At 38.3% G+C, this 27384-nt stretch overlaps 2 protein-coding genes across 4 annotated transcripts in view; both read right to left on the reverse strand.

Moving 5' to 3' along the window:
* dnajb6b (DnaJ heat shock protein family (Hsp40) member B6b) overlaps positions 1 to 8488 on the reverse strand; it is a 51069-nt gene extending 42581 nt beyond the window's left edge. Inside the window, exon 1 of one of the 3 annotated variants that reach the window (XM_061922243.1) lies at positions 8290 to 8488. The gene's annotated coding sequence lies outside the window, so the exon portion shown is untranslated. Of the gene's footprint in view, positions 1 to 7539; positions 7923 to 8289 lie in introns of those variants that run through there. The other 2 variants (XM_061922242.1, XM_061922244.1) reach the window with 2 other exon arrangements.
* Positions 8489 to 10296: 1808 nt separating this feature from the next.
* ube3c (ubiquitin protein ligase E3C) overlaps positions 10297 to 27384 on the reverse strand; it is a 60134-nt gene continuing 43046 nt past the window's right edge. Inside the window, exons 21-24 of the mRNA XM_061922245.1 lie at positions 21459 to 21647; positions 21317 to 21383; positions 21116 to 21246; positions 10297 to 10990 (exon numbers count right to left, since the gene is read on the reverse strand). Of these exons, the coding sequence (XP_061778229.1) occupies positions 10820 to 10990; positions 21116 to 21246; positions 21317 to 21383; positions 21459 to 21647 (558 nt within the window). The 3' untranslated portion in view covers positions 10297 to 10819. The remainder of the gene's footprint in view (positions 10991 to 21115; positions 21247 to 21316; positions 21384 to 21458; positions 21648 to 27384) is intronic.

The raw sequence follows: 27384 nt of genomic DNA on the forward strand, positions 1-27384 counted from the left end.
GTGCGTATTGGTAGGAGTGTTGAAGTGGTTTTATATCACAACCATTAGTCATCTGTATGGCTGTGGAAGAAGACCCCTAGTTTACACACAGTTAAAGCAAAACACAACTCCTCCGCCATTTTGAAAATGACGGCAGGGGAATTGTCACGCGTGACGTAACGGATTCAACCTGGCGGTAAAAGTAAGCGTGCGCTTATTAAATTGGGGAGCGAGTTTGACCTGGCAATAATTCAAGGCATGCGCATATTTCATGTCCGGCGGCTATTCAAGGAAATACGGTATATATATAAAAAAAAAAGGGTATTTCTGTTTTTCTTTGCGTCGTACATTTTTTTTCCTTTTACGGAAGGTTTTTTGTAGAGAATAAATCATGAAAAAAAACACTTGATTGAACGGTTTAAAAGAGGAGAAAAAACGAAAAATATGTAAATTAAATTTTGAGACATAGTTTATCTTCAATTTCGACTCTTTAAAATTTAAAATTCAACCGAAAAAAAGAAGAGAAAAACTAGCTAATTCGAATCTTTTTGAAAAAATTAAAAAAATAATTTATGGAACATCATTAGTATTTTTTCCTGATTAAGATTAATTTTAGAATTTTAATGACATGTTTTAAGTAGGTTAAAATCCAATCTGCACTTTGTTAGAATATATAACAAATTGGACCAAGCTATATTTCTAACAAAGACAAATCATTATTTCTTCTAGATTTCCCAGAACAAGAATTTTAAAAGAAATTAAAAAGACTTTGAAATAAGATTTAAATTTGATTCTAAAGATTTTCTAGATTTGCCAGAATAATAAGTTTGAAGAAATATTTCACAAATACTCGTCGAAAAAACAGAAGCTAAAATGAAGAATTAAATTAAAATGTATTTATTATTCTTTACAATAAAAAAAATAAATTTACTTGAACATTGATTTAAATTGTCAGGAAAGAGGAAGGAATTTAAAAGGTGTTTAAAAATCCTAAAATAAATTTCTCTAAAATAGTCGTTCTGAAAGTTATAAGAAGCAAAGTAAAAAAAAATAAATGAAATTATTTAAACAAGGAAAGACAGAGTCTTTAAAATACTTTCTTGGTTGATTGAACCATTGAATTTTTGGGTCATTCCCCAACCAAAATTCAACAACACAAATACAACGTTCAAACAACATGCTTTTTGACAACGTTTAATCAATGTCAGGTTTTGACGTTGATTTGACCATTGAAATTTGGTCGCTTTCCAACCAATATTCTACTACACAAATACAACATTGAACTAACATACTTGTTGACAACGTTTAAACAATGTTGGATTTTGACGTTGATTTGACCATTAAATTTATGGTCATTCCCCAACCAAAATTCTACAACACAAATACGTTGAAACAACATGCATTTCGACGTTTATTCAATGTCAGGTTGTGACATTGATTTGACCATTGAAATTTGGTCGCTTTCCAACCAATATTCTATCACACAAATACAACGTTGAACTAACATACTTGTTGACAATGTTTAAACGATGTTGGATTTTGAAGTTGATTTGACCATTGAATTTTCGGTCATTCCCCAACCATATTTTCTACAACACAAATAGAACGTTGAAACAACATGCATTTCGACGTTTATTCAATGTCAGGTTGTGACATTGATTTGACCATTGAAATTTGATCGTTTTCCAACCAATATTCTACCACACAAATACAAAATTGAACTAACATACTTGTTGACGTTTAAACAATATTGGATTTTGACGTAGATTTATTTGACCATTGAATTTTTGGTCATTCCCCAACCAAAATTCTATAACACAAATACGGTGAAATAACATGCTTTTTGACAACGTTTAATCAATGTCATGTTGTGACGTTGATTTGACCATTGAAATTTGGTCGCTTTCCAACCAATATTCTACCACACAAATACAACGTTGAACTAACATACTTGTTGACAATGTTTAAACAATGTTGGATTTTGACGTTGATTTGACCATTACATTTTTGGTCATTCCCCAACCAAAATTTTACAACACAAATATACCTTGAAACAACGTGCTTTTTTTGATAACGTTTAATCAATGTCAAGTTTTGACGTTGATTTGACCATTGAAATTTGGTCGCTTTTCAACCAATATTCTACCACACAAATACAACGTTGAACTAACATACTTGTTGACAATGTTTAAACAATGTTGGATTTTGAAGTTGATTTGACCATTCAATTTTTGGTCATTCCCCAACCATATTTTCTACGACACAAATAGAACGTTGAAACAACATGGATTTCGACGTTTTTTCCATGTCAGGTTGTGACATTGATTTGACCATTGAAATTTGATCATTTTCCAACCAATATTCTACCACACAAATACAAAATTGAACTAACATACTTGTTGACGTTTAAACAATATTGGATTTTGACGTAGATTTATTTGACCATTGAATTTTTGGTCATTCCCCAAACAAAATTCTATAACACAAATACGGTGAAATAACATGCTTTTTGACAACGTTTAATCAATGTCAGGTTGTGACGTTGATTTGACCATTGAAATTCGGTCGCTTTCCAACCAATATTCTACCACACAAATACAACGTTGAACTAACATACTTGTTGACAATGTTTAAACAATGTTGGATTTTGACGTTGATTTGACAATTACATTTTTGGTCATTCCCCAACCAAAATTCTACAACACAAATACGTTGAAACAACATGCTTTTGACGTTTATCTGCTTGAGAGGCTGATTTGACCGTTGATATTTGGTCATTTTCCAACCAACAACGTGGATCCAATGTTGGACATAAACGTCTCAATTTACAAATACAACCATTTTGCAACGTTGTTTCAAAGTCAGTTTTAAAGGTCATTTTTAAATCAACGTTGTATCAATGTCTTGTACCTACTGGGTAGGACGTCACAGCACCCGCCAGAAATAATAATAGATTGTATTTGTTATGCACTTTAAATTTAAATACATTGTAAATACAAGTGCTACAGTACAAACCAATATTAAAAACAATAAAATCTTAGCCATTAAAACAAACAAATTCTAAGACTAAAACACAAAACATGCAAAATGTTTTTTTAAAACAATTTATCTAATTATTTAGGTAGTTTTATTTAAATTTAGTCAAAAGATTTCTGTGTATGTGTATAAGTACTTTTTGAGCACATTCAACAATACTGCAATAAAATTACGGTGATATGAAATTGTCCGTACGACGCGCGCACAAAACTCAAGTAAAAGCTGAGCATGTAATGTGATTATCAAGTGTGTATGTGTTCTTTTAAGCCATGCATTGTTGCTAATGACTATATTCGCCAAACCAGTGCACAGTAGAAAGTCCAAAGGAGACAAGACTACGATGCATAGCTGCTTCAATACGTGGGAAAAGAACAAAAGTTACACACGTTGTGTACGATTAGTGGTCAGGTGGTTAGTGGCGGAAAGCCACAAAAACATTGGTGCTGGCTGTTATGCATCGTAGCTCCACTCCAAATTTCAAAGCGGAGGTGGAAACAGGAAGTGTTTCTTGCGTCATGCATTTTTTTAGGTAATCTAATGCAAACTCCCCTGAAAGGTGACAAATTGGCTGTGGGAGCATGGATCCAGACATGCTTATGTGTGCATTTACCACCACTATAAACAAGGAGGTGTGAAAAATAAAAGAAACTTGGGCAATTATGCAAATTAGACGATGGCGTCATGGAGTACAGTTCATTGGGAAACCCTGCATTACATAAACACTATATTGCCAAAAGTATTTGGCCACCTGCCTTGACTCACATATGAACTTGGAAGTGCCATCCCATCATTCCTAACCCATTGGGTTCAATATGATGTGGGTCCACCTTTTGCAGCTATTACAGCTTCAATTCTTCTGGGAAGGCTGTCCACAAGGTTGCGGAGTGTGTTTACAGGAATTTTTGACCGTTCTTCCAAAAGCGCATTGGTGATGTCACACACTGATGTTGGTCGAGAAGGCCTGGCTCTCAGTCTCCATTCTAAATGATCCCAAAGGTGTTCTGTCGGGTTAAGGTCAGGACTCTGTGCAGGCCAGTCAAGTTCAACCACACCAGACTCTGTCATCCATGTCTCTATGGACCTTGCTTTGTGCACTGGTGCACAACATACTTGCCAACCCTCCAGATTTTCCCGGGAGACTCCCGAATTACAGTGCCCCTCCCGAAAATCTCCCGATTTCCACCCAGACAACAATATTGGGGGCGTGCCATAAAGGCACTGCCTTAAGCGTCCTGTACAACCTGTCGTCACGTCCGCTTTTTCCTCGAATACGGACAGCGTGGTGGTCTAGTCACATGATATGTGCAGCTTATTCACACACATGTGCGAATGCAAGGCATACTTGATTAACAGCCATACAGGTCACACTGAGGGTGGCCATACAAACAACTTTAGCACTTTTACAAATATGCGCCACACTGTGAACCCACACCAAACAAAACACAATTTGGGAGAACATCCACACCGTAACACAACATAAACACAACTGAACAAATACCCAGAATCCCTTGCAGCCTTAACTCCTCCGGGACGCTGCAACATACACACCAGCTACCACCAAACCCCGCCCCCCCACCTCCCGAATTCAGAGGTCTCAAAGTTGGCAAGTACGGTGCACAGTCATACTGGAAGAAGGGGCCCGCTCCAAACTGTTCCCACAAAGTTGGGAGCAAGAAATTGTCCAAAATGTTTTTGTATCCTGGACCATTCAAAGTTAGGTTCACTGGAACTAAGGGGCCAAGCCCAAGTCCTGACGACCTCTTTGCACTATGCGCTTAAGCATCCACTGAACCCTCTCTGCCAGTTTACATGGCCTACCACTTTGTGGCTGAGTTGCTGTTGTTCCCAAACTCTTCCCTTTTCTTATAATAAAGTTGACTTTGGAATATTTGGGAGCGAAAAAATTTCACGACTGGATTTCCCACTGGAAATCACTGATCTCCTGACAGCCCCTCAATCTTTCACAAATGTTTGCAGAAACAGTCTCCATGCCTAAGTGCTATATTTTATACACCTGTGATTAGGACACCTGATTCTCATCATTTGGATGGGTGGCCAAATACTTTTGGCAATATAGTGTGGTTAAAAAAAAAACACTAAGCATCTCAGCATTGTATTATATTGCAGGTGACATTGTATAAGTTGTACACTAGCAGTATAAACCTTTTATTTTGTTATGTTGTGCCTATTTGGTGTGTGTGTTTGTTTGTTTCCTTATTGAATTGATCCTTCAAAAAAGGATAGTTGCAGGCGGTAAACACTGCACTTTGGAGACCCCTGAAAAATTTCATTTATTGTTTTTTTTGTGCATACTGTTCTCGGTGAGTGTTTATTCGACGTACGCATTAGTGCAGATGTGTATTTATGTAACAATGGACAGAAATAAGGAGATCAATGCTCATAATAAAAGGCGGCACAAATGTTAGGCTGTTCCATAAATGGACATGAGCAAACTGAAAATATATTTTGGAGTCAAATATGATCATGTTTTCATTGGTGGCTTTTAGGTTACTTTAAATATTAACTTAAATGTTTGGTTCACTAAAACGCACCATTTTAAAATGTTTTACATTGTTTAACTTAACTACAAACTCCGTTTCCATATTTGTTGGGAAATTGTGTTAGATGTAAATATAAACAGAATACAATGATTTGCAAATCCTTTTCAACCCATATTCAGTTGAATGCACTACAAAGACAAGATATTTGATGTTCGAACTTAAACTTTTTTTTTTTTTTTTGCAAATAATAATTAACTTTGAATTTCATGGCTGCAACACATGCCAAAGTAGTTGGGAAAGGGCATGTTCACCACTGTGTTACATCACCTTTTCTATTAACAACACTCAATAAACGTTTGGGAATTGAGGAAACTAATTGTTGACGCTCTGAAAGTGGAAATCTTTCTCATTCTTGTTCTCTTCAGTCGTTCAACAGTCCGGGGTCCCCGCTTTCATATTTTACGCTTCATAATGCGCCACACATTTTCGATGGGCGACAGGTCTGGACTGCAGGCGGGCCAGGAGAGTACCCACACTCTTTTACTATGAAACCATGCTGTTGTAAGACATGGCTTGGCATTGTCTTGCTGAAATAAGCAGGGAAGTCCATGATAATTTTGCATGGAGGACAATATATGTTGCTCCAAAACCTGTATGGACCATTCAGCATTAATGGTGCCTTCACAGATGTGTAAGTTACCCATGCCTTGGGCACTAATACACCCCCATACCATCACAGATGCTGGCTTTTGAACTTTGCGCCTATAACAATCCAGATGGTTATTTTCCTCTTTGTTCCGGAAGACACCACGTCCACAGTTTCCAAATATAATTTGAAATGTGGACTCGTCGGACCACAGAACACTTTTCCACTTTGCATCAGTCCATCTTAGATGAGCTCGGGCCCAGCGAAGCCAGCGGCGTTCCTTGGTGTTGTTGATAAATGAGTTTTGCTTTGCATAGCAGAGTTTTAACTTGCACTTACAGATGTAGCGACCAACTGTAGTCACTGACAGTGGTTTTATGAAGTGTTCCTAAGCCCATGTGGTGATGTCCTTTACACACCGATGTCGGTTTTTGATCCAGTACCTTCGGAGGGATCGAAGGTCCATAATATCATTGCTTACGTGCAGTGATTTCTCCAGATTCTCTGAACCTTTTGATGATTTTACGGACCGTAGATGGTAAAATCCCTAAATTCCTTGCAATAGCTCGTTGAGAAATGTTGTTCTAAAACTGTTCGACAATTTGCTTACATATTGGTGTACTTCGACCCATCCTTGCTTGTGAATTACTTAGCACTTCATGGAAGCTGCTTTTATACCCAATCATGGCACCCACCTGTTCCCAATTAGCCTGCACACCTGTGGGATGTTCCAAATAAGTGTTTGATGAGTATTTCTCAACTTTATCAGTATTTATTGCCACCTTTCCCAACTTCTTTGTCACGTGTTGCTGGCATCAAATTCTAAAGTTAATGATTATTTGCACAAGTTTGAACATCAAATATGTTGTCTTTGTAGCATATTCAACTGAATATGGGTTGAAAAGGATTTGCAAATCATTGTATTCCGTTTATATTTACATCCAACACAATTTCTCAACTCATATGGAAACGGGGTTTGTAGATGTAGAGTACTTTAAATGCCAGAACGTTCTGGAAGATGATGCCATCACAACAGACTGAACATGCGAGAAACTTCCAGAATAAACACTTTTCTCCAAACGATAACGCTTGTTGGTTTGAACATTTTTATTTTACGTACCGGTTAACACTAAAAAAAATAGTGACTTTGTATCGTTTAGCGAAGTCAAATTCGAATTATTAATACGCGCTCCTATAGTGACGTCACGAAAAAAAACGTTAGCTTCCATGTTTGCTAACTCCACTCATATCTGTTAGCTTTTTTTTTTTATTAATACGGTGTTGTTAAAATTAGTACAAGAAAATAAGATTTTAACAAATGCAACAAAAAAAACGTCATAGTGGAAATTCCGCTGTGATAAATAAGTTGACACTCACCTTGGATATGGCCAACAATGTCCTCCTTATGGCCCCAAGCAGCGGGTATGGTAGTAGTACACTGACTTTACACACTGCACGTAGTAGTACACTGACTTTAGACAGTACACTAGCGCTAGTACACTCACGAGCAGTACACGCGGCTAAATAAGACAGTGTCTAGCGCACCCGCTCTCACTACTGCTGCTGCGTTCAGGCACTGTCGGACTCTGGACAACGCGGCGATCAAAACCACAACGAAGATGTCTCCACCTGATCGTAACGACCGCACTCACCGCGCATGTTAGGGCGCGAACGCGAATACAATCTCAAAAGTTTGGTCTTGTTTTATTTTAGCGCGATGTCATCTCTGTGAAAAACGTCGATTCGTTCGTTTCCATTCTAAGACGAGGGGTCCACGAAGGCAGCATGCCTTTGAGCGTCCATCGTGACGCAGACGGCAAAATGAGGGCAACATTAAGTCCGACAACAGGCGCCAAAAAAAATGAACATTCCCGTAATAAACCTTTTAAAAGTTGACAAAAAGTGATTAATAGCATTTATTTGAGCATCTCCTGTCACAAATTTCGAACGGTATCTACGCCACCTGTCGGGCACCGTTGGGAATGTCTGTTCCGGAACTACAAAGCAAAGTAGTAATCAGTTATCAGAGCAAAGGGTGGCTATTTTGAAGAAAGTATAATAAAAAAACATGTTTTCAGCACTCCACGTGTTCATTCATAGTTCTGATGCCATCCATCCATTTCCTACCGCTTATTCCCTTTGGGGTTTCGGGGGGCGCTGGTGCCTATCTCAGCTACAATCGGGCGGAAGGCGGGGTACACCATGGACAAGTCGTCAACTCATTGCAGAGTTTTGATGCCTTCAGTGACAATCTACAAAGTAAATAGTCATGGAGATAAAGAAAACACATTTTGTCCAAACCTGGACTGTACATAGAAGCCTGATTGGCAACCAGGAGCAGGTGTGTTCAGGTTGCCAATCAGTGACAAGTGAAAAAAAACACCAAAACTTGTCAAGAATAAAACGTTTAAAACATTTATATACACATTTTGTGTTTTAATTCGTTATAGGTATCAATCTTTCAGCTTATTCTCATTACACTATGCCTTTTTGCTCTATTTTTTCCATGGTTATATTCTCTTTCTTTTTTTTAACCATTAAAAAAAAGCTTCTCATTCAATGCATTTTCTTTATTTTCATGACTATTTACATTGCAGATTGTCACTGAAGGCATCAAAACTAGGAATTAACACATTTGGAGTTATGTACTTAACAAAAAAAGGTGATATAACTGAAAATATGTTTTATGTTCTATCTTCTTCAAAATAGCCACCCTTTTGATGACTTTTTCGCACACTCTTGGCATTCTCTCGATTGAGCTTCAAGAGGTAGTCACCTGAAATGGTTTTCACTTCAAAAGTGTGCTTGAAGCTCATCGAGAGAATGTCAAGTGTGTGCAAAGCAGTAATCACAGCAAAGGGTGGCTATTTTGAAGAAAGTAGAATAAAAAAAAACATGTTTTCAGTACATAATTTCATGTGTGCATAGTTTTGATGCCTTCAGTGACAATCCATGTAAATGTAAATAGTCATGAAAATAAAACTGAAAAGGTGAAATAACTGAAAACATGTTTTATATTCTAGTTTCTTCAAAATAGCCACCCTTTGGTCTGATTACTGCTTTGCACACCCATGGCATTCTCTCGTTGAGCTACAAGAGGTAGTCACCTGAAATGTTTTTCACTTCACAAGTGTATAGTTTTGATGCATTCAATGAGAATCTACAATAGTCATGAAAATAAAGAAAACTGAAAAGGTGAAATAACTGAAAACATGTTTTATATTGTAGTTTCTTCAAAATAGCCACCATTTGCTCTGATTACCACTTTGCACACTCTTGGCATTCTCTCGATGAGCTTCAAGAGGTAGTCTCCTGAAAGGGTTTTCACTTCACAAGTATATAGTTTTGATGCCTTCAGTGACAATCTACAATGTAAATAGTCATGAAAATAAAGAAAACTGAAAAGGTGAAATAACTGAAAACATGTTTTATATTCTAGTTTCTGCAAAATGGCCATCATTTTCTCTGATTACCACTTTGCACACTCTTGGCATTCTCTTGATGAGTTTCAAGAGGTAGTCTCCTGAAAGGGTTTTCACTTCACAAGTGTATAGTTTTGATGCATTCAATGACAATCTACAATGTAGTCATTAAAAAAAAAAAAAAGCTGAAACGGTGAAATAACTGAAAACATGTTTTATATTCTAGTTTCTTCAAAATAGCCACCCTTTGCTCTGACTACTGCTTTGCACACTCATGGCATTCTCTCGTTGAGCTACAAGAGGTAGTCACCTGAAATGGTTTTCACTTCACAGGTGTATAGTTTTGATGCCTTCAGTGACAATCTACAATGTAAATAGTCATGAAAATAAAGAAAACTGAAAAGGTGAAATAACTGAACATGTTTTATATTCTAGTTTCTTCAAAATATCCACCATTTGCTCTGATTACTGCTTTGCACACTCTTGGCATTCTCTCGATGGGCTTCAAGACGTAGTCACCTAAAATGGTTTTCACTTCACAAGTGTATAGTTTGATGCCTTCAGTGCCAATCTACAATGTAAATAGTCATAAAAATAACTACAATGCATTGAATGAGAAGGTGTCCAAACATTTTGCCTGCACTGTACGTTAAGAAATATTTCCCCCCAAATGCACTGCTGTACATCGACATTATTCCCTCACGAGCGACACTTGTGCAAAAAAGAAAAGTGGCTTTATTCATTTCCATACGCTCTTTTTTTTTTTTTTTTTTTTAGAGGGTACGCTGAACATTGGTAAAATTCAACCATGTCACACACAACCATAATAAAGAAGGTAAGCTGTACAAATACTGAATACATGAATAATACAAGAGAACATGTACATATTCACAACCCCCTCATGCTATTGTTAGATGAACACATGAGTATTACTAACATTTGAAGCGTTCAACTTCACAGTCCCTCTTGTCTTTGTATTGCCTTTTTGTATGATGTTGTTATAATCTGCATGATGCCACTCATCTTTGGTGAAAACACAACATATCAGCACTAAATTGCTCGGTTTCGTCACTTTAAATTTAGCTAAAAGCAAAGGGTTAAAAAAAAGGCGTCTTATTCTGGGGGTGCTTGTCCCCTTCTCACTCGCCACACACATACGTGCACACAACAGTCGTACGGGCAAAAAGAGTCAGTTGTGTTCCTTTTGCCAAGTCTTTCTTTGCCGAGGTGAGCTCTCAGCTGAGCTCGAAGCCGGCCGAGGACTCGATGGCGTAGAGCAGCTTGTTCCTCATTTGCTGCTGGCTGTAGAACTCTGGCAGCTTGAGCAGGTTCATGCAGGTGCTGGCCGTGGGCAGGCGGTCCAAGTCGCTGCCGCCGTTGTGGACGCAGAAGGCCGGGTACAGCTCCTGTGGGCGAGCCAACCATGGCCATCAATGCTCAAACATTTAGGAAATGGAGTGAAGTGAATTTATATAGTGCTTTTCTCTAGTGCAGGTGTCGACAACCTTTACCACTCAAAGAGCCATTTTGACCCGTTTCACAAAATAAAGAAGACAATGGGAGCCGCAACCGTTCTCGCGAATATCTGCTTATGGTCACCGAGATAACAATAATAAGGGCGTGCTATGAAGCCATTGCCTTTGACGCCTTCTACAACATATACAAAAAGCTTGCCAGCCCAGCAACATGTTGTATGTGTCTTCCGCAGATACACGTACATGACTGCAAGGCATACTTACTCAACAGCCACACAGGTTACACTGAAGGTTATGATATAAACAACTTTAACACTCTTACTAATATGCGCCACACTGTGAACCCACACCAAACAAGAATGACAAACACATTTCGGGAGAACATCCTCACTGTAACACATAAACGCAACATAACAATTACCCAGAGTCTCATGCATCCATGACTCTTCCAGGCTATTTTATACACCCCGCTAGCACCCCGTCTCCCCCTCCGTGCGTCGGTTGACGTGGGCGGGGTTGGGGGCACGCGGATGTATAATATAGCCTGGTAGAGTCATGGATGCATGGGATTCTGGGTAATTGTTATGTTGCGTTTATGTTGTGTTACTGTGAGGATGTTCTCCCGAAATGTGTTCGTCATTCTTGTTTGGTGTGGGTTCACAGTATGGCACATATTAGTAAGAGTGTTAAAGTTGTTTATATCACAACCTTCAGTGTAACCTGTGTGGATGTTGTTTAAGAATGCCTTGCAATCTCGTACGTGTGACGATAGAAGCAGCGAAATGCCTGCGTCCGGCCGGCACGTATATAGCATGGTTTAAAGGCGGGCGCGATGACATATTCTGGAGGACGTTAAAAGTAAAGCCGTCACAGCACGCTCTCAATTTTGTAGTCCGAGTGAAAATCGGAGAATGTTTACCCCGGGTGATGTCCGGGAGAGGCACCAAAATCCGGAAATCCCCCGAAACAATCGGGGGGGTCAGCAATTATGCAGCTGAGCCACCTCAGAGTGGCCAAAGAGCCGCATGCGGCTCCGGAGCCGCGGGTTGCCGACCCCTGCTCTAGTGACTCAAAGCGCTTTATATAGTGAAACCCAATATCTAAGTTACATTTTTAAACCAGTGTGTTTGGCACTGGGAGCAAGTAGGTGAAGTGTCTTGCCCAAGAACAACAGCTGTGACTAGGATGGCAGAAGCGGGGATCGAACCAAGAACCCTCAGGTTGCTGGCACGGCCGCTCTACCAACCGAGCGACGCTGCCCCAGAGTTTGAACATGTTAGATCCACTATGGACTGGACTCTCCCACTGTTATGTTTGATCCACTATGGACCTGACTCTCACAATTTTATGGTAGATCCACGATGGACTGGACTCTCACAATATTATGTTAGATCCAATATGGACTGGACTCTTACAATATTATGGTAGATCCACTATGGACTGAACCATCACAATATTATGGTTTATTCACTATGGACTGGACTCTCACAATATTATGTTTGATCCACTACGGACTGGACTCTCACAATATTATGTTAGATCCACTACGGACAGGACTCTATTATGTTAGATCCACAATGAACTGGACTCTCACAATAATGTGTTCGATCCACTACCGACTGGACTCTCACAATATTTTGCTAGATCCATTATGGACTGGACTCTCACAATATTATATTACATCCACTACGGACAGGACTCACAATATTATGTTGGATCCACTAGGGACTGGACTCTCAAAATATTATGCTAGATCCACTACGGACTGGACTCACAATATTATGTTAGATCCACTACGGACTGGACTCTCACAATATTATATTACATCCACTACGGACAGGACTCACAATATTATGTTGGATCCACTAGGGACTGGACTCTCAAAATATTATGCTAGATCCACTACGGACTGGACTCACAATATTATGTTAGATCCACTACGGACTGGGCTCTCACAATATTATGCTAGATCCAGTACGGACTGGACTCTCACAATATTATGCTAGATCCACAACGGACAGGACTCTCACAATATTATGTTAGATCTACTACGGACTGGACTCTCACAATATCATGCTAGATCCACAATGGACTGGACTCTCACAATATTATGTTAGATCCACTATGGACTGGAATCTCACAATATTATGCTAGATCCACTATGGACCGGGCTCTCACAATATTATGCTACATCCACTATGGACTGGAAGCTCACAATATTATGCTAGATCCACTACGGACTGGACTCTCACAATATTATGCTAGATCCGCTACGGACTGGACTCTCACAATATTATGTTAGATCCACTATGGACTGGACTCCCACTATTATGTTAGATCCACAATGGACTGGACTCTCACAATATTCAATGTTTACTTATATAGCCCTAAATCACTAGTGTCTCAAAGGGCTGCACAAACCACTACGACATCCTCGGTAGGCCCACATAAGAGCAAGGAAAACTCACACCCAGTGTGACGTCGGTGACAATGATGACTATGAGAACCTTGGAGAGGAGGAAAGCAATGGATGTCGAGCGGGTCTAACATGATACTGTGAAAGTTCAATCCATAATGGATCCAACACAGTCGCAAGAGTCCAGTCCAAAGCGGATCCAACACAGCAGCGAGAGTCCCGTTCACAGCGGAGCCAGCAGGAAACCATCCCAAGCGGAGGCGGATCAGCAGCGCAGAGATGTCCCCAGCCGATACACAGGCGAGCAGTACATGGCCACTGGATCGGACCGGACCCCCTCCACAAGGGAGAGTGGGACATAGGAGAAAAAGAAAAGAAACGGCAGATCAACTGGTCTAAAAAGGGAGTCTATTTAAAGGCTAGAGTAAACAAATGAGTTTTAAGGTGAGACTTAAATGCTTCTACTGAGGTGGCATCTCGAACTTTTACCGGGAGGGCATTCTAGAGTACTGGAGCCCGAAATGAAAACGCTCCATAGCCCGCAGACTTTTTTTGGGCTTTGGGAATCACTAATAAGCCGGAGTCCTTTGAACGCAGATTTCTTGCCGGGACATATGGTACAATACAATCGGCAAGATAGGATGGAGCTAGACCGTGTAGTATTTTATACGTAAGTATATATTATGTTAGATCCACTACGGACTGGACTCTCACAATATTATGTTAGATCCACTATGGACTGGACTCTCACTATTATGCTAGATCCACTATGGACTGGAATCTCACAATATTATGCTAGATCCACTATGGACTGGACTCTCACAATATTATGCTAGATCCACTCGACGTCCATTGCACCGGTCGCCTAGGGGGGTCCCCAGGTCTGCGGTCCCCTTCAAGGTTTCTCATTGTTATCCCATTGGGTTGAGGTTTTCCTTGCCCTGATGTGGGATCTGAGCCGAGGATGTTGTTGTGGCTTGTGCAGCCCTTTGAGACACTCGTGATTAAGGGCTATAGAAGCAAACTTTGATTGATTGATTGAACATAGTTTGACCCGACAATGAACAATTCCGAAATTCTTTCAAATGTTCTTGTATTCGGATAATATTTTCGGTATATTAGATTGAATCTTAGCCTGACATGTTTCGACATGTCTTCTTCAGGTAAAGATTTCATCTAATATACTGAAAATATTGTCTGATTACAAGACAATTTGAAAGAGTATAGGAATAAGAAGACATAACAAACCTTTTTGAGCAAACTGAACATTTCCATGGCCAGCTGTTATTTTTAGCCAGCAAATACAGTTAAGCTACATTAAACGGCTCTTGCGGGGATTTAGCTATAACGAGGCCATTTTTCTGACAATTACCGTATTAAACTGTCGTTGCTTAGTGAGAGTGTCATTACAGGGGGAAAAAAAGTGTGTTTCCATCATCTTTTTTTAAATGGCTTTGCCTGACAGCGGTATTTCTTCCTCTAATGAATCCTGGGCTCTTTCCCGACAGCTAATTAAAGATGAGCTGGTTCCGGGTCAAGGGCCGACACAACCCCCCACCCAACCCGCAAATTGACGCCCCGTCCCGTCCACAGAAGAGACGTGAGAGAGGAGAGATAGGAGGGGACAAAGTCAAATGTATTAAAAGGAGCATGGCAAAGCATCTCTTAAACCCTGACAGGAAGGACCACCAGGATTTTAAGGAGTTTGGGTCCTTGCAGGACAGCAGTTAAGTTGGCCTAACTAATGACAGTAATAAAACTATGGCTGGCACAACGTATCCCACAGGAAATCTTCTGTAGTCCCTAATGCCTTCCCATACGGACATGGACGAAAAGTGTGGAGCTGGTCAAACTAGAAACTGAAAAATGCAATAAAAGAAACCTGGGAATGTTCCGATCATAAGACATCAGATCGTCTGTGAGTGACCAACTCCAATACCGATCACATGCATTAAATGTACATTTTTCACTTTGTTTATTGACAGTTTAACAATATCAAAATAGCGTATTTTTCGGAGTATAAGTCACACCTGCCGAAAATGCATAATAAAGAAGGAAAAAAACATATAAAAGTCGCACTGGAGTATAAGTCGCATTTTCCGGGGGAATTTATTTGATAAAACCAAACACCAAGAATGGAAATTTGAAAGGCAATTTGAAATAAAGAATAGTGAACAACAGGCTGAATAAGTGTACGTTATATGAGGCATAAATAACCAACTGAGAAGGTGCCTGGTATGTTAAAGTAACATAATTCACTAAGAGTCATTCAAATAACTATAACATATAGAACATGCTATACGTTAACCAAACAATCTGTCACTCTTAATCGCTAAATCCTGTACTACCAAAAGCTAATGCAACTAAATTTCGTTCTTATTTGTACTGTAAAGTTCCAATTTGAATGACAATAAAAAGGAAGTCTAAGTCTAAGTCTAAATCCCATGAAATCTTATACGTCTAGTTTCTTACGTGAATGAGCTAAATAATATTATTTGATATTTTATGGTGTTAATAATTTCAGAAACATAAGTCACTCCTAAGTATAAGTCGCACCCCTGGCCAAACTATGAAAAAAACTGTGACTTATAGTCCGAAAAATACGGTAGTGGTCTGATCACAGTGGAGAAGAAGGGACAGAAGGTGTCTAAAGTGACCAATCAGAAAGGAGGGGCTTTGCTGGGCCATGCACGCACTTAGGTGTCAAAAGGGTGGAACATTGCGTGCGTAGAGAAAGACACATTGTGAGTACAAAAAGACACACAGAGATACTGCGTGAGTCTGTCAGTGTTTATATACGCGCAATAATTTTGGCACTGTTTTAATGGCCCTACCGGACAGTCAGGAATTGACTTTCCCCCCATACAGCGCTCCTGGTGAGCAGTGGTTATAACCTGTCTACTTCACTAATTAGATTTGTAAATACTAAATACCGGTAACATATTGTATAAGAACAAATATGAAATACAAATGTATTTCAGTTTTAGGAGTTAAATGGTGGAACAAGCTCAGTGATGAGCTGAAAACATGTACTTCTTTGGTAAGGTCTAAGAAAACCTTAAAAGGTGAAATAATTGAAAATAATAAAACATAGTAACAATTACTTTCATCCCAATGATTTTTTTTTTTAACGTTGATGTTCCAGGTAATCTTTTTTTCAGTGAAGGTATAGGATAGGCAAATATAAGCCTTGGCTTTAGCCTATTCCTTTTTCGGTCATTCTTTTTGTTTTTGTGTGTAATTGCGTATAATAAATGTTATATATATGTATAATCTGTACTGTTAAATGTGTCACATAAAATGGTTAATGGTTGATTATATGACCGAAATAAACTTATTTAATTTAAAACCTTTAGCATATCAGTATGTGGAATTAAATTATGGAATGGATTAACCAGAGTTTGATTGATTGATTGAAACTTTTATTAGTAGATTGCACAGTTCAGTACATATTCTGTAAAATTGACCACTAAATGGTAACACCTGAATAAGTTTTTCAACTTGTTTAAGTCGGGGTCCACATAAATCAATTCATGGTAAGAGAAATCAAACAACGCACCAATATGATTCACTTAAAGAGATTGTTCAAACTACAAGTGTCCACAAAGTACACAGAACAATAATTATGATGAACATTTTGAACCCTTCTTTTTCTTTTGAGATAATGATCCATCGATCCATGCATCCATTTTCTACCACTTGACCCGTTCGGAGTTGCGGGGGTGCTGGAACCTATATGTATTTAATATTTGTTTACTGTATTTTTCGGAGTATAAGTCGCACCAGCCGAAAATGCATAATAAAGAAGGGAAAAAACATATAAGTCGCACTGGTGTATAAGTCGCATTTTTTGGGGAAATTTATTTGATAAAACCCAACACCAAGAATAGACATTTGAAAGGCAATTTAAAATAAATAAAGAATAGTGAACAACAGGCTGAATAAGTGTACGTTATATGAGGCATAAATAACCAACTGAGAAGGTGCCTGCTATGTTAACGTAACATATTATGGTAAGAGTCATTCAAATAACTATAACATCTAGAACATGCTATACCTTTACCAAACAATCTGTCACTCCTAATCGATAAATCCCATGAAATCTTATACGTCTAGTCTCTTACGTGAATGAGCTAAATAATATTATTTAATATTTCACGGTAATGTGTTAATAATTTCACACATAAGTCGCTCCGGAGTATATGTCGCACCCCCGGCCAAACTATGAAAAAAATTGCGACTTATAGTCCGAAAAATACGGTACTTACTGCGGTATATTATGTATTTTTTCACTTTTATGCTACAGAGAACAAGGAAATGGGATAAAATAACTATGATATGAAAAGGAGTAGGATTAAATAAACTCAGCTTCTTTATACTCCTTTTCGGACGTGCTGTAATGAAACAGTTGGAAATATGTGGTGCACCGCATTGTATTGTATGAATGTTCGAAATAAACTGAAACTGGACTATGATACCAATTAAAAGAGGCCGATACCGACATACATCAAACTGCCAAATACCCGCGCAGATCATCGGTCGATCTCTACTTACCACCCTCAGTAGTCGTCATCTTGGCAGTAATCGATGTGGGACAAATCTGTACTGTCAAACTCGTACTTACTAAAGCAAGCCTTCTGAGACCCAGCAACACACTAAATTCTACCTATTGCTTGGATTCCCATGACGTCACGTCCGGCTCATGAAATATGCACAATGGTCTAGCCAGTGTCTGTTCTCAACGGGTACAAGGCACCATTTAGGCTTTCTCGAAGAAAAATGACCTATGATTGCGTTGTTTTAGGCTGTTGGAACAGTTCAAATCGCGAAGTGGTTAAAAGTTTCTTCAGAGTTCCTCGACAAGGTAATTTAGAAGGGCGAAAGAGTGCAAGATTTTACCGAACGACGGACAAGAAAAGTAGCATGCACTTCAGTCCAAGGAACTGAAGTGAAGTGAATTATATTTATATACTGTTATATAAATATAATGGCGAAAAGTAAAGTAAGTTTCTTACAAGTATCATCCCTGCAGGACAAGGAATAGCTTAACATGCTTCTCTACACACCGTAGCTCACTGGCCTCACAATGTAAACAAACGCCATGGGTGGATCTACACCTGGCATCCACTGTAATGATACCAAGTTAAAAGTTAAAAAGTTAAAGTACCAATGATTGTCACACACACACTAGGTGTGGTGAAATTTGTCCTCTGCATTTGACCCATCCCCTTGTTCACCCCCTGGGAAGTGCAGGAGTGTATCTAGTCGATACTACTGTGACTACATCAATATTTTCTTAGCATCACAAAATCTTTTAAAAAATGTATACTATGTTTATAAAACTCAGGAAATATGTCCCTGGACAGATTAGGACTTAAATTATGACCAATGTATGATCCTGTAACGACTTGGTAATGGATCGATACCTAAATTTGTAGTATCATCCAAAACTAATGTAAAGCATCAAACTACAGACGAATAACTGATTATTACATTTTAACAGAAGTGTAGATAGAACATGTTAATAGAGAAAGTAAGTATATATTAATAGTAAATTAACAAGTAGATTAATAATAAATTTTGTACCACTTGTCCATAATTTAGACAAAATAATAGAATGGAAATTGACAATATGTGACTGCATATGTCCGCAGCTAAAATAGGAGCCTTTGTTTGTTTACTTACTAATAAAAGAAAATATATCTTGTATGTTCACTATTTCATTTAAGAACAAACTTCCAGAAAGAAACATGTGTTTAATGTATCATAAGATTGTTAAAATTCGGTAAAGTGAAGCCAAAAATGCCTTTTTTTTTTGGTCCCCTTTGTTTAGAAAAGTATCACAATACATTTTGGTACCGGCACCAAAATATTGGTATCGGGACAACCCAAAAAGTGATGAATCAAAAAGGAGGGCATTTGCTCAGCTGTGTATTCAATTCTGCCCTTGGTGCCAAAAGGGTGGGACATCACATGTGCAGAAAAAAAAAAAAAAAAAAAAGACATTGCGAGTGTAAACAGTGAGCAAAAAGACACTGTGCACGCATGGAGGTCGCAAGAGCAGAAGATGAATCCGAGCACGTGCATTTTTTGGTTTTTATTGATTGATTGAAACTTTTATTAGTATATTGCAGTACAGTACATATTCCGTACAATTGACCACTAAATGGTAAAACCCGAATAAGTTTTTCAACTTGTTTAAGTCGGGGTCCCTGTTAGTCAATTCATGGTAGTGTTCTGAAACCATAGACTGGGGGCCCTTTAAAAATTGAGACACAGACTGGTCTTGTACTATAAGATGTAATAATGCTAAGAGCTAGTTGCTGTTGTCAATATGGATCCAAACTGAGCTGTAGCACTAAACCAGGGTTCACCAACTTTTGTGAAACCAAGAGCTACTTCTTGGGTACTGATTAGTGCGACGGGCTACCAGTTTGATACACACTTAAATAAATTGCCAGCAATAGCCAATTTGCTCAATTTACCTTTAATAAATAAATCTATATATATATATATATATATATATATATATATATATATATATATATATATATAAATGGGTATTTCTGTCTGTCATTCTGTCGTACATTTTTTTTTCTTTTAGGGAAGGTAGAATAAGAGAATAAATGATGAAAAAAATACTTAATTGAACGGTTTAAAAGAGGGGAAAACAGGAAAAAAATTAAAATTAAATTTTGAAACAAAGTTTATCTTCCATTTTGACTCTTAATAATTAAAAATTCAACCGAAAAAAAAAAAAAAAAGAGAGAAACTAGCTAATTCAAATCTTTTTAAAAGAATTTAAAAAAGAATTTATGGAAAATCATTAGTAATTTTTCCTGATTAAGATTAATTTTAGAATTTTGATGACATGTTTTAAATAGGTTAAAATCCAATCTGCATTTTGTTAGAATGTACAACAAATTGGACCAAGCTATATTTCTCACCAAGACAAATCATTATTTCATTCTAGATTTTCAAGAACAAAAAATTTAAAAGAAATTGAAAAGACTTTGAAATAAAATTTAAATTTGATACTAAAGATTTTCTAGATTTGCTAGAATATTTTTTTAAATTTTAATCATAAGTTAGAAAAAATATTTTACAAATATTCTTTGTCGAAAAAACAGAAGCTGAAATGAAGAAATAAATTAAAATGTATTTATTATTCTTTACAATAAAAAAAATAATTTACTTGAACATTGGTTTAAATTGTCAGGAAAGAAGAGGAAGGAATTTAAAAAGGTATATGTGTTTAAAAATCCTGAAATCATTTTTAAGGTTGTATTTTTTCTCTAAAATTGTCTTTCTAAGAGTTATAAGAAGCAAAGTAAAAAAATAAATGAATTTATTTAAACAAATTCTATTTGAGTTTTGTCTCTTTTAGAATTAAAAATGTAGAGCAAAGCGACACCAGCTTGCTAGTAAATAAATACAATTAAAAAAAATAGAGGCAGCTCACTGCTAAGTGCTGCTATTTGAGCTATTTTTAGAACAGGCCAGCGGGCGACTCATCTGGTCCTGACGGGCTACCTGGTGCCCGCGGGCACCGTGTTGGTGACCCCTGCACTAAACTGTAACGCTTGGCACCAACAAGGCTTATACGGCAACAAAAACAGAAGATACTTTGAAGGCCATACCTTGAAGCCCAGCAGTGGAGGTCTGGAGCAGCTGGTGACGAACTTGAGCAGCTTGCGCTTCTCCTCGTCTGTGAAGCCTTCCACCACTTCCCAAAAGATCTGGATGACGGGATGCGTGGACGTGTAGCCACCTACAGGATGTGCGAGAGGCGTCAAAATCCACTGATCATTGCGGTCTGTGTGACAAACACGAGCTCCAACCTGAGTAGTTTGTGAACTTTTTCAAGTCATCAAGACATATAGGGACATGAGCTCCAGATATGAGCACCTTGTTGGAAAGAAACAGTTGCATTTTAGTGACACTTGGAGCTGCATGTAGAACATGACTTCGATGAGACAACACCTGGATCTCCTGCTGGTCAAACATGCGCAGCCACTCCAGGTTGACCACGTTGGCCAGACCTTGCCTGAAGGCCAGGCAGTGTGGCCGGATCTGCTTATTGAGGCGGTAGTCGGCCACCAGGTGGATGTATGCGATGCGGTTAGCTGTGGTCACGGGTATGTCTTTCCCCCCCGTCTTCAGCTCCACCACCTGCAGTAACAAGAGACTTTTTTGAAGTGTCAAACAAGGACTTACGCAAACAAGTAGCTTGGCCCCATCCTGCATTTTGTTTTGAAGGTGTCACGATGCAAGGTGGATGGAATTCAATTACAGGGAGGTAATTAAAATGTTATTCAGCAGATAAAGGTGCAGCTGCCCGTGAGTGCCCACGGTTAATGGCTTTTCTAAATATAGTGCGGCAATTGAACATCCGCTCCAATACAATTTGGCCCCGAGCTCTCTTTTCATTAACTTTAGAGCAGTTAGCGCTTGATAAAAAGCTGCTCATCACGGTTCATGAAGACGGCGTTATCATGACATCATATTGTCTGCGGGCGTATTATAAGAACAGCCAGCGCGTCTCGTCTTTGCACGAAAACTTGAACAGCGTGTGGTAACTTTGACAGTTGAAGAAAAACACAGCTTGTCATGGCTTCAGCGCTTTTGGGTGCGCGATTACGGCTGCTCCGTGTTTAGGTGCCAGCATGAGCTTACAGCTCGAGATTGACATAGCTTTGTTTTTCCAGCCATTGGAACTGAGAAAAAGCGAATGATATTTATTGAATCAAAGAAAGCAAAATTCCAAAACATGACCCATCGTGTATAGAACTCTCTTGAAGTAATCAATAAAGTACTATCTATCTATCGTATTTTTCGGACTATAAGTCGCAGTTTTTTTCATAGTTTGGCAGGGGGTGCAACTTATACTCAGGAGCGACTTATGTCTGAAATTATTAACACGTTACCGTAAAACATCAAATAATATTTAGCTCATTCACGTAAGAGACTACACGTATAAGATTTCATGGGATTTAGCTATTAGGAGTGACAGATTTTTTGGTAAACGTATAGCATGTTCTATATGTTATAGTTATTTGAATGACTCTTACCATAATATGTTACGTTAACATAGCAGGCACCTTCTCAGTTGGTTATTTATGCCTCATATAAAGTACACTTATTCAGCTTGTTGTTCACTATTCTTTATTTATCTTAAATTGCCTTTCAAATGTCTATTCTTGGTGTTGGATTTTATCAAATAAATTTCCCCAAAAAATGCAACTTATACTCCAGAGCGACTTATACTCCGAAAAATACGGTATCTATCTAGTAGCTGACTCGGCGAGGCAGTTGGAGTGTAGCACTGCTAGACGGCGCCGTACTTAACCAAGAGCCAGCTTTTGTGCCAGTTAAAGATGTCAAAATAATATTTAAACAAAGGACACTTAACCATGAAGATATGGAAAAGCTATTAGTGGTGTGTTTGAAGGACATACCGCTTTTCAAGTTAAATACTGTACATTATTAAATTACTTCATAAACCTATATTTTTTTGTAGTATATTCTATTGTACTGTTTTTCAAACAAAACTTCTTATATATCGGTTTGTTTTTCTTTATTGTTAAATGCTGTTTTGGTGGGGCCAAACACAGATTGATTTGATTTTAATTAATTTCCGTTGGAGACATTTTGGGTTACAAGCTCTGTTATTGAACTAAGTAGACTTGTAAATTGGAGGTATTGTACAGTATTGCCGTTTTTTTTAACCTGAAAATGCCCAATCGAGGGGAAAAACACTGTTTTCATCCTCGTCAACTGCGTACAACTATATTAAAAGGTAAGCAAAGTGTCTAATTTACCTTACAAAGTCAGCTGTGGAAATATCGGTTTATAATGCTAAAGAAAAATGGTGTGTTTTTTGTTTAAGTTTCTATTTGAGAGAGAGACGCAGCGAGAGAATCATTGTTCAGTGTGAATGTGAATAACAGGCTTATTGACATGCTTGGTAAGACAGATGGCTTAATGTATAAGTTTTTGACATAAAATTATATCATCAAAACTTTAATAACTGGCAGTATGTGACTCCTCGCGTTGACCCAATCCCCCCATTGAGATGACGCCGACTTTGAGGTGACGTTTACAGACCATAACAGTTTAAACCTACAAATGATTCCTTCACATTTAAGCAAAGTGGAAATAACAAAATTACAAAATAGCTAGGAGCGTTACAAAATAAGAGTGTTAAAGCGGAACTGTACTTTTTTAAAATGTATTTAACTTATCATATACTATGTAAGACAAGTACAAGGCGCACCGGATTATAAGGCGCACCTTCAATGTATGGCCTATTTTAATATTGTGTTCATATATAAGGCCCACCGCATTATAAGGCGCATAGAATAGATGCTACAGTAGAGGCTGGGGTTACGTTATGCATCCATTAGATGGAGCTGCGCTAAAGGGAATGTCAACAAAACAGTCAGATAGGTCAGTCAAACTTTATTAATAGATTACAAACCAGCGTTCTGACAACTCCGTTCACTCCCCAAATGAATAAACAGCTGTTTTATTATTTACCCCGATTCAATAAACACGTAAAAAACTGTCTGATACTGTTACGGTAAATCAAATTTTAGTGCAATCACAATATAGTAACACTCGAAATAGTGCAAAGCAATAATATATCAATAACTCAACGTTGCTCAAACGGTAATGTCACACAACACAACACACAAAATAAACATGTAAAGCTCACTTTATAAAGGTATTCCTCATCCACAAATCCCTCAAATTCTTTATTTTTCAGTGTTCGAATCAAACAGTTGGGCGAATACGGCATCCAAAATGCCCGGCTCAGTCTCGTTGAAGTCGTCATTAAACGAGTCAGTGTAGCTGCTGTTAATGTTAAATTATTTTGCAACTGCTCTATTCCCGTGTTCTACTGTGTGACTGATCGCCTTGAGTTTAAACTATGCACGCCTCCCGCAGTCATATATCCCAGGATGCGAGGGAAAATAAGGTAGGCTGCTGCTTACCAAAGAAGAAACTCACTTCTTCTTCTGCGGGGGAAAATAAGGTAGACGGCTGATTACCGTAGTTGCGAGACCTCTTGTGGCATGTTTAATGCGGACACTGAAGAAGAAAGATTCGTGGATGAGGAATAACTTAATAAAGTGAGCTTTACATGTTTATTTTGTGTGTTGTGTTGTGTGAATATTAACGTTTGAGCAACGTTGAGTTACTGATATATTGTTATTGCTTTGCCCTATTTCGAGACGTTGTTAATGGAGTCAGTGTCGCTGCTGTCGTCTAGCAGTTCAGTGACGAATCCTGCTTTCCTGAAATCATGTCTCTCAATAGGAGCCATTTTGGAGTCTTTACATTTTAAACACACGAATGGAAATGAAACGGCACGGCCTGGCACAGTCGTACATCTCAGCATGCACCGAGCGCTTCTTCTCCTACGGGGTAAAATGAAATCGGCGACTGCTTACCGTAGTTGTGAGACCTGTTGTGGCGTAATATTGGTCCATATATAAGGCGCCCCGGATTAGAAGGCACACTGTCAGCATTTGAGAAAATTTTAGGTTTTTAGGTGCACCTTATTGTGCGGAAAATACGGTAAATAAAAGTTAGCAAAAAATCAAATAAGAATAAAGTCAATGGGAGCGCCTCCATTCCGTCCACAAAGCCCTCTAAATAACCATCCAAAAACTGCCAACAACTCTATATTTAGTGACTTGAATATTAATCAAGTAATTGCGATATTATGAGCGCTAAGGTTAAGGACCTTCTAGGATAGGCCGACCATATTCTGAAATCCCAAAAAGAGGACAAATATATGCGTGCCAAGGCCGGGACTAGGTAAAAATGTGCCAATGATACTTGAACTTGCTTTATAAATAGTATATTTATTTAAATAAAGCATTTTTTCTCCTCTGTTGACAGCAGTGTTGGCGCTAGGAATGTTCAAAGTGGGGTCCCATGGACCCCATCAAGTCATAAAAATGGGATCCCAATTTTTGTAAGCGTTTTGAAAACAAATGATAAATGTATGCATTGTCTTGCTATACCGTATTTCCTTGAATTGCCGCCGGGTATATAGTATGCACCTGCCTTGAATTACAAACTCGTTTCGCAAAATAATTTGCGCATGCTTATTATTACCGCCGGCTCAGGATTAAGGCCGGGTCAAACTCGTTTCGCAAAATATCAATTTTATTAGCGCTTTTCTAGAATTTCCACCGGGTCAAAATCGTCACGTCACGAGTGACACTTCACCTGTCATCATTTTCAAAATGGAGGAGGCTGATTTCAATAATTTGAAATCACATAAAGGAAAGAAGATTAAGAGCTATTCAGTAAGATTTAAGGTCCAAGCTATTGAATATGCTAAAAACAACAGTAAGCAGCTAGGTTTTATTAATATACCGTAGCTGCGTGTGTCAAATGAGTCATTAAATGACTTTCGCGTCCTGGTGGTAGAGGGCACTAGTGAGCCTTCTTGCGACTACTCGGCTGCAGAAGAAGTGACAAAAAGTGTAGTGATATGTCCTGGGAACGGATATGACGCGGGGGGTGCACAACGGACCTTTTAGGATGTAACACCACCACTCTTATGCTGGCTATGTAAACAATCGGGCTGAAATAAATCATGTTCCAGTCATATATACCCACTGTATTATTTATACAATAACACTTCATGGTGGCAGCGGTGGGATAAAGAGATCACCCATGGAGCAGAACGAGAGGAGGTGTAGTCCGAGGATAACTCTGTCGTCGCCCGCACTACAAGTGAGGAGCCGAGCTAACTGATAGCAGCGGTCTGCACGTCGGGAGCAACCCAAACGAGAGCGCGCTATGGCTACACACCTACCGACCATGAACTGGACCAGCAAGAGTGACCAGCGAGTGTTTATTTTTTCCTCTCGCTTGCACTTTTAACATGGACGAATACGTACCTAAAATAAAACTGTTTTGTAAACTGGACTTTCAATCGAAGCAGAGGGTAGGTAATAAAGGAAAATCTCCATCGAGACAGAGAGACTTTTAAAACTGAAAAAAGATAAGAAAGACTTCTATATACAAGTTATCGATGTTTTTGATCAGAAGGAGCTGCGCATGGACTTCTTTTATAAGTAAAGGTAAAACCATAATAACGTTTTTATTATTAAATGTGCTTTTCATGATGGTATACTTACATCACACTCAAAATTTTAAGCGGAGGCCTAAATTTACCGCATGCCTTTGGTAAGTGCCGTAGTGAGAGGAGGTTTTAAAATAATTAGCGCATGCTTGCCTTTACCGCATGCCTTTGGTAAGCGCCGGAGTGAGTAGAGGTTTTAAATTAATTAGCGCCCCGGCGGCAATTCAAGGAAATACGGTATCTCACATTCTATATTGCAATTTAGAAAAAGGTTGTCATAAATGTGACTTAATTCATTAAAAGAAATAGTAAAAAAAGAAGACAAATTTATACGCATATGTAAATGTATTCAGTTATAAACATTCATTCACTTTCTTCTTTCCTTTATGGATCCAAACTTTACCTCTGCTGATAGTTTTTTCTCTGTTTTTTTTAAATAAGTTGTAGGTGTATTTATTTCAGTATAAAAGTGTAAAAAGTGTTTTGCTTTGGTCATGAAATGATGATAATGGTGTGCCAGGGCATACATACATTTTATATATAACGCTTAAATCTCTGGAGTCTACATCAAAGTCAGATGTATCCCTCACTTCAAAATGTTTCAGTTTTTTTATGTTGTTTTTTTGTTTGTTTGTTATCCGCCCTTTTTTGTTAAACAAAACTATGTATTTTTTTTAGGGAAAACACACAAACTATGCAAAATCTTCCACCAACAGTATTTTTCAAAGTGGAATATTAGATGTGACGTAAACAAACCTTGAATAGGTCAATAATTCATAATAACTTTGATTTTGATTCAGT

Source organism: Nerophis ophidion, linkage group LG15 (genome assembly GCF_033978795.1).
Source record: "Nerophis ophidion isolate RoL-2023_Sa linkage group LG15, RoL_Noph_v1.0, whole genome shotgun sequence".
In the NCBI taxonomy this organism is placed as follows: Eukaryota; Metazoa; Chordata; class Actinopteri; order Syngnathiformes; family Syngnathidae; genus Nerophis; species Nerophis ophidion.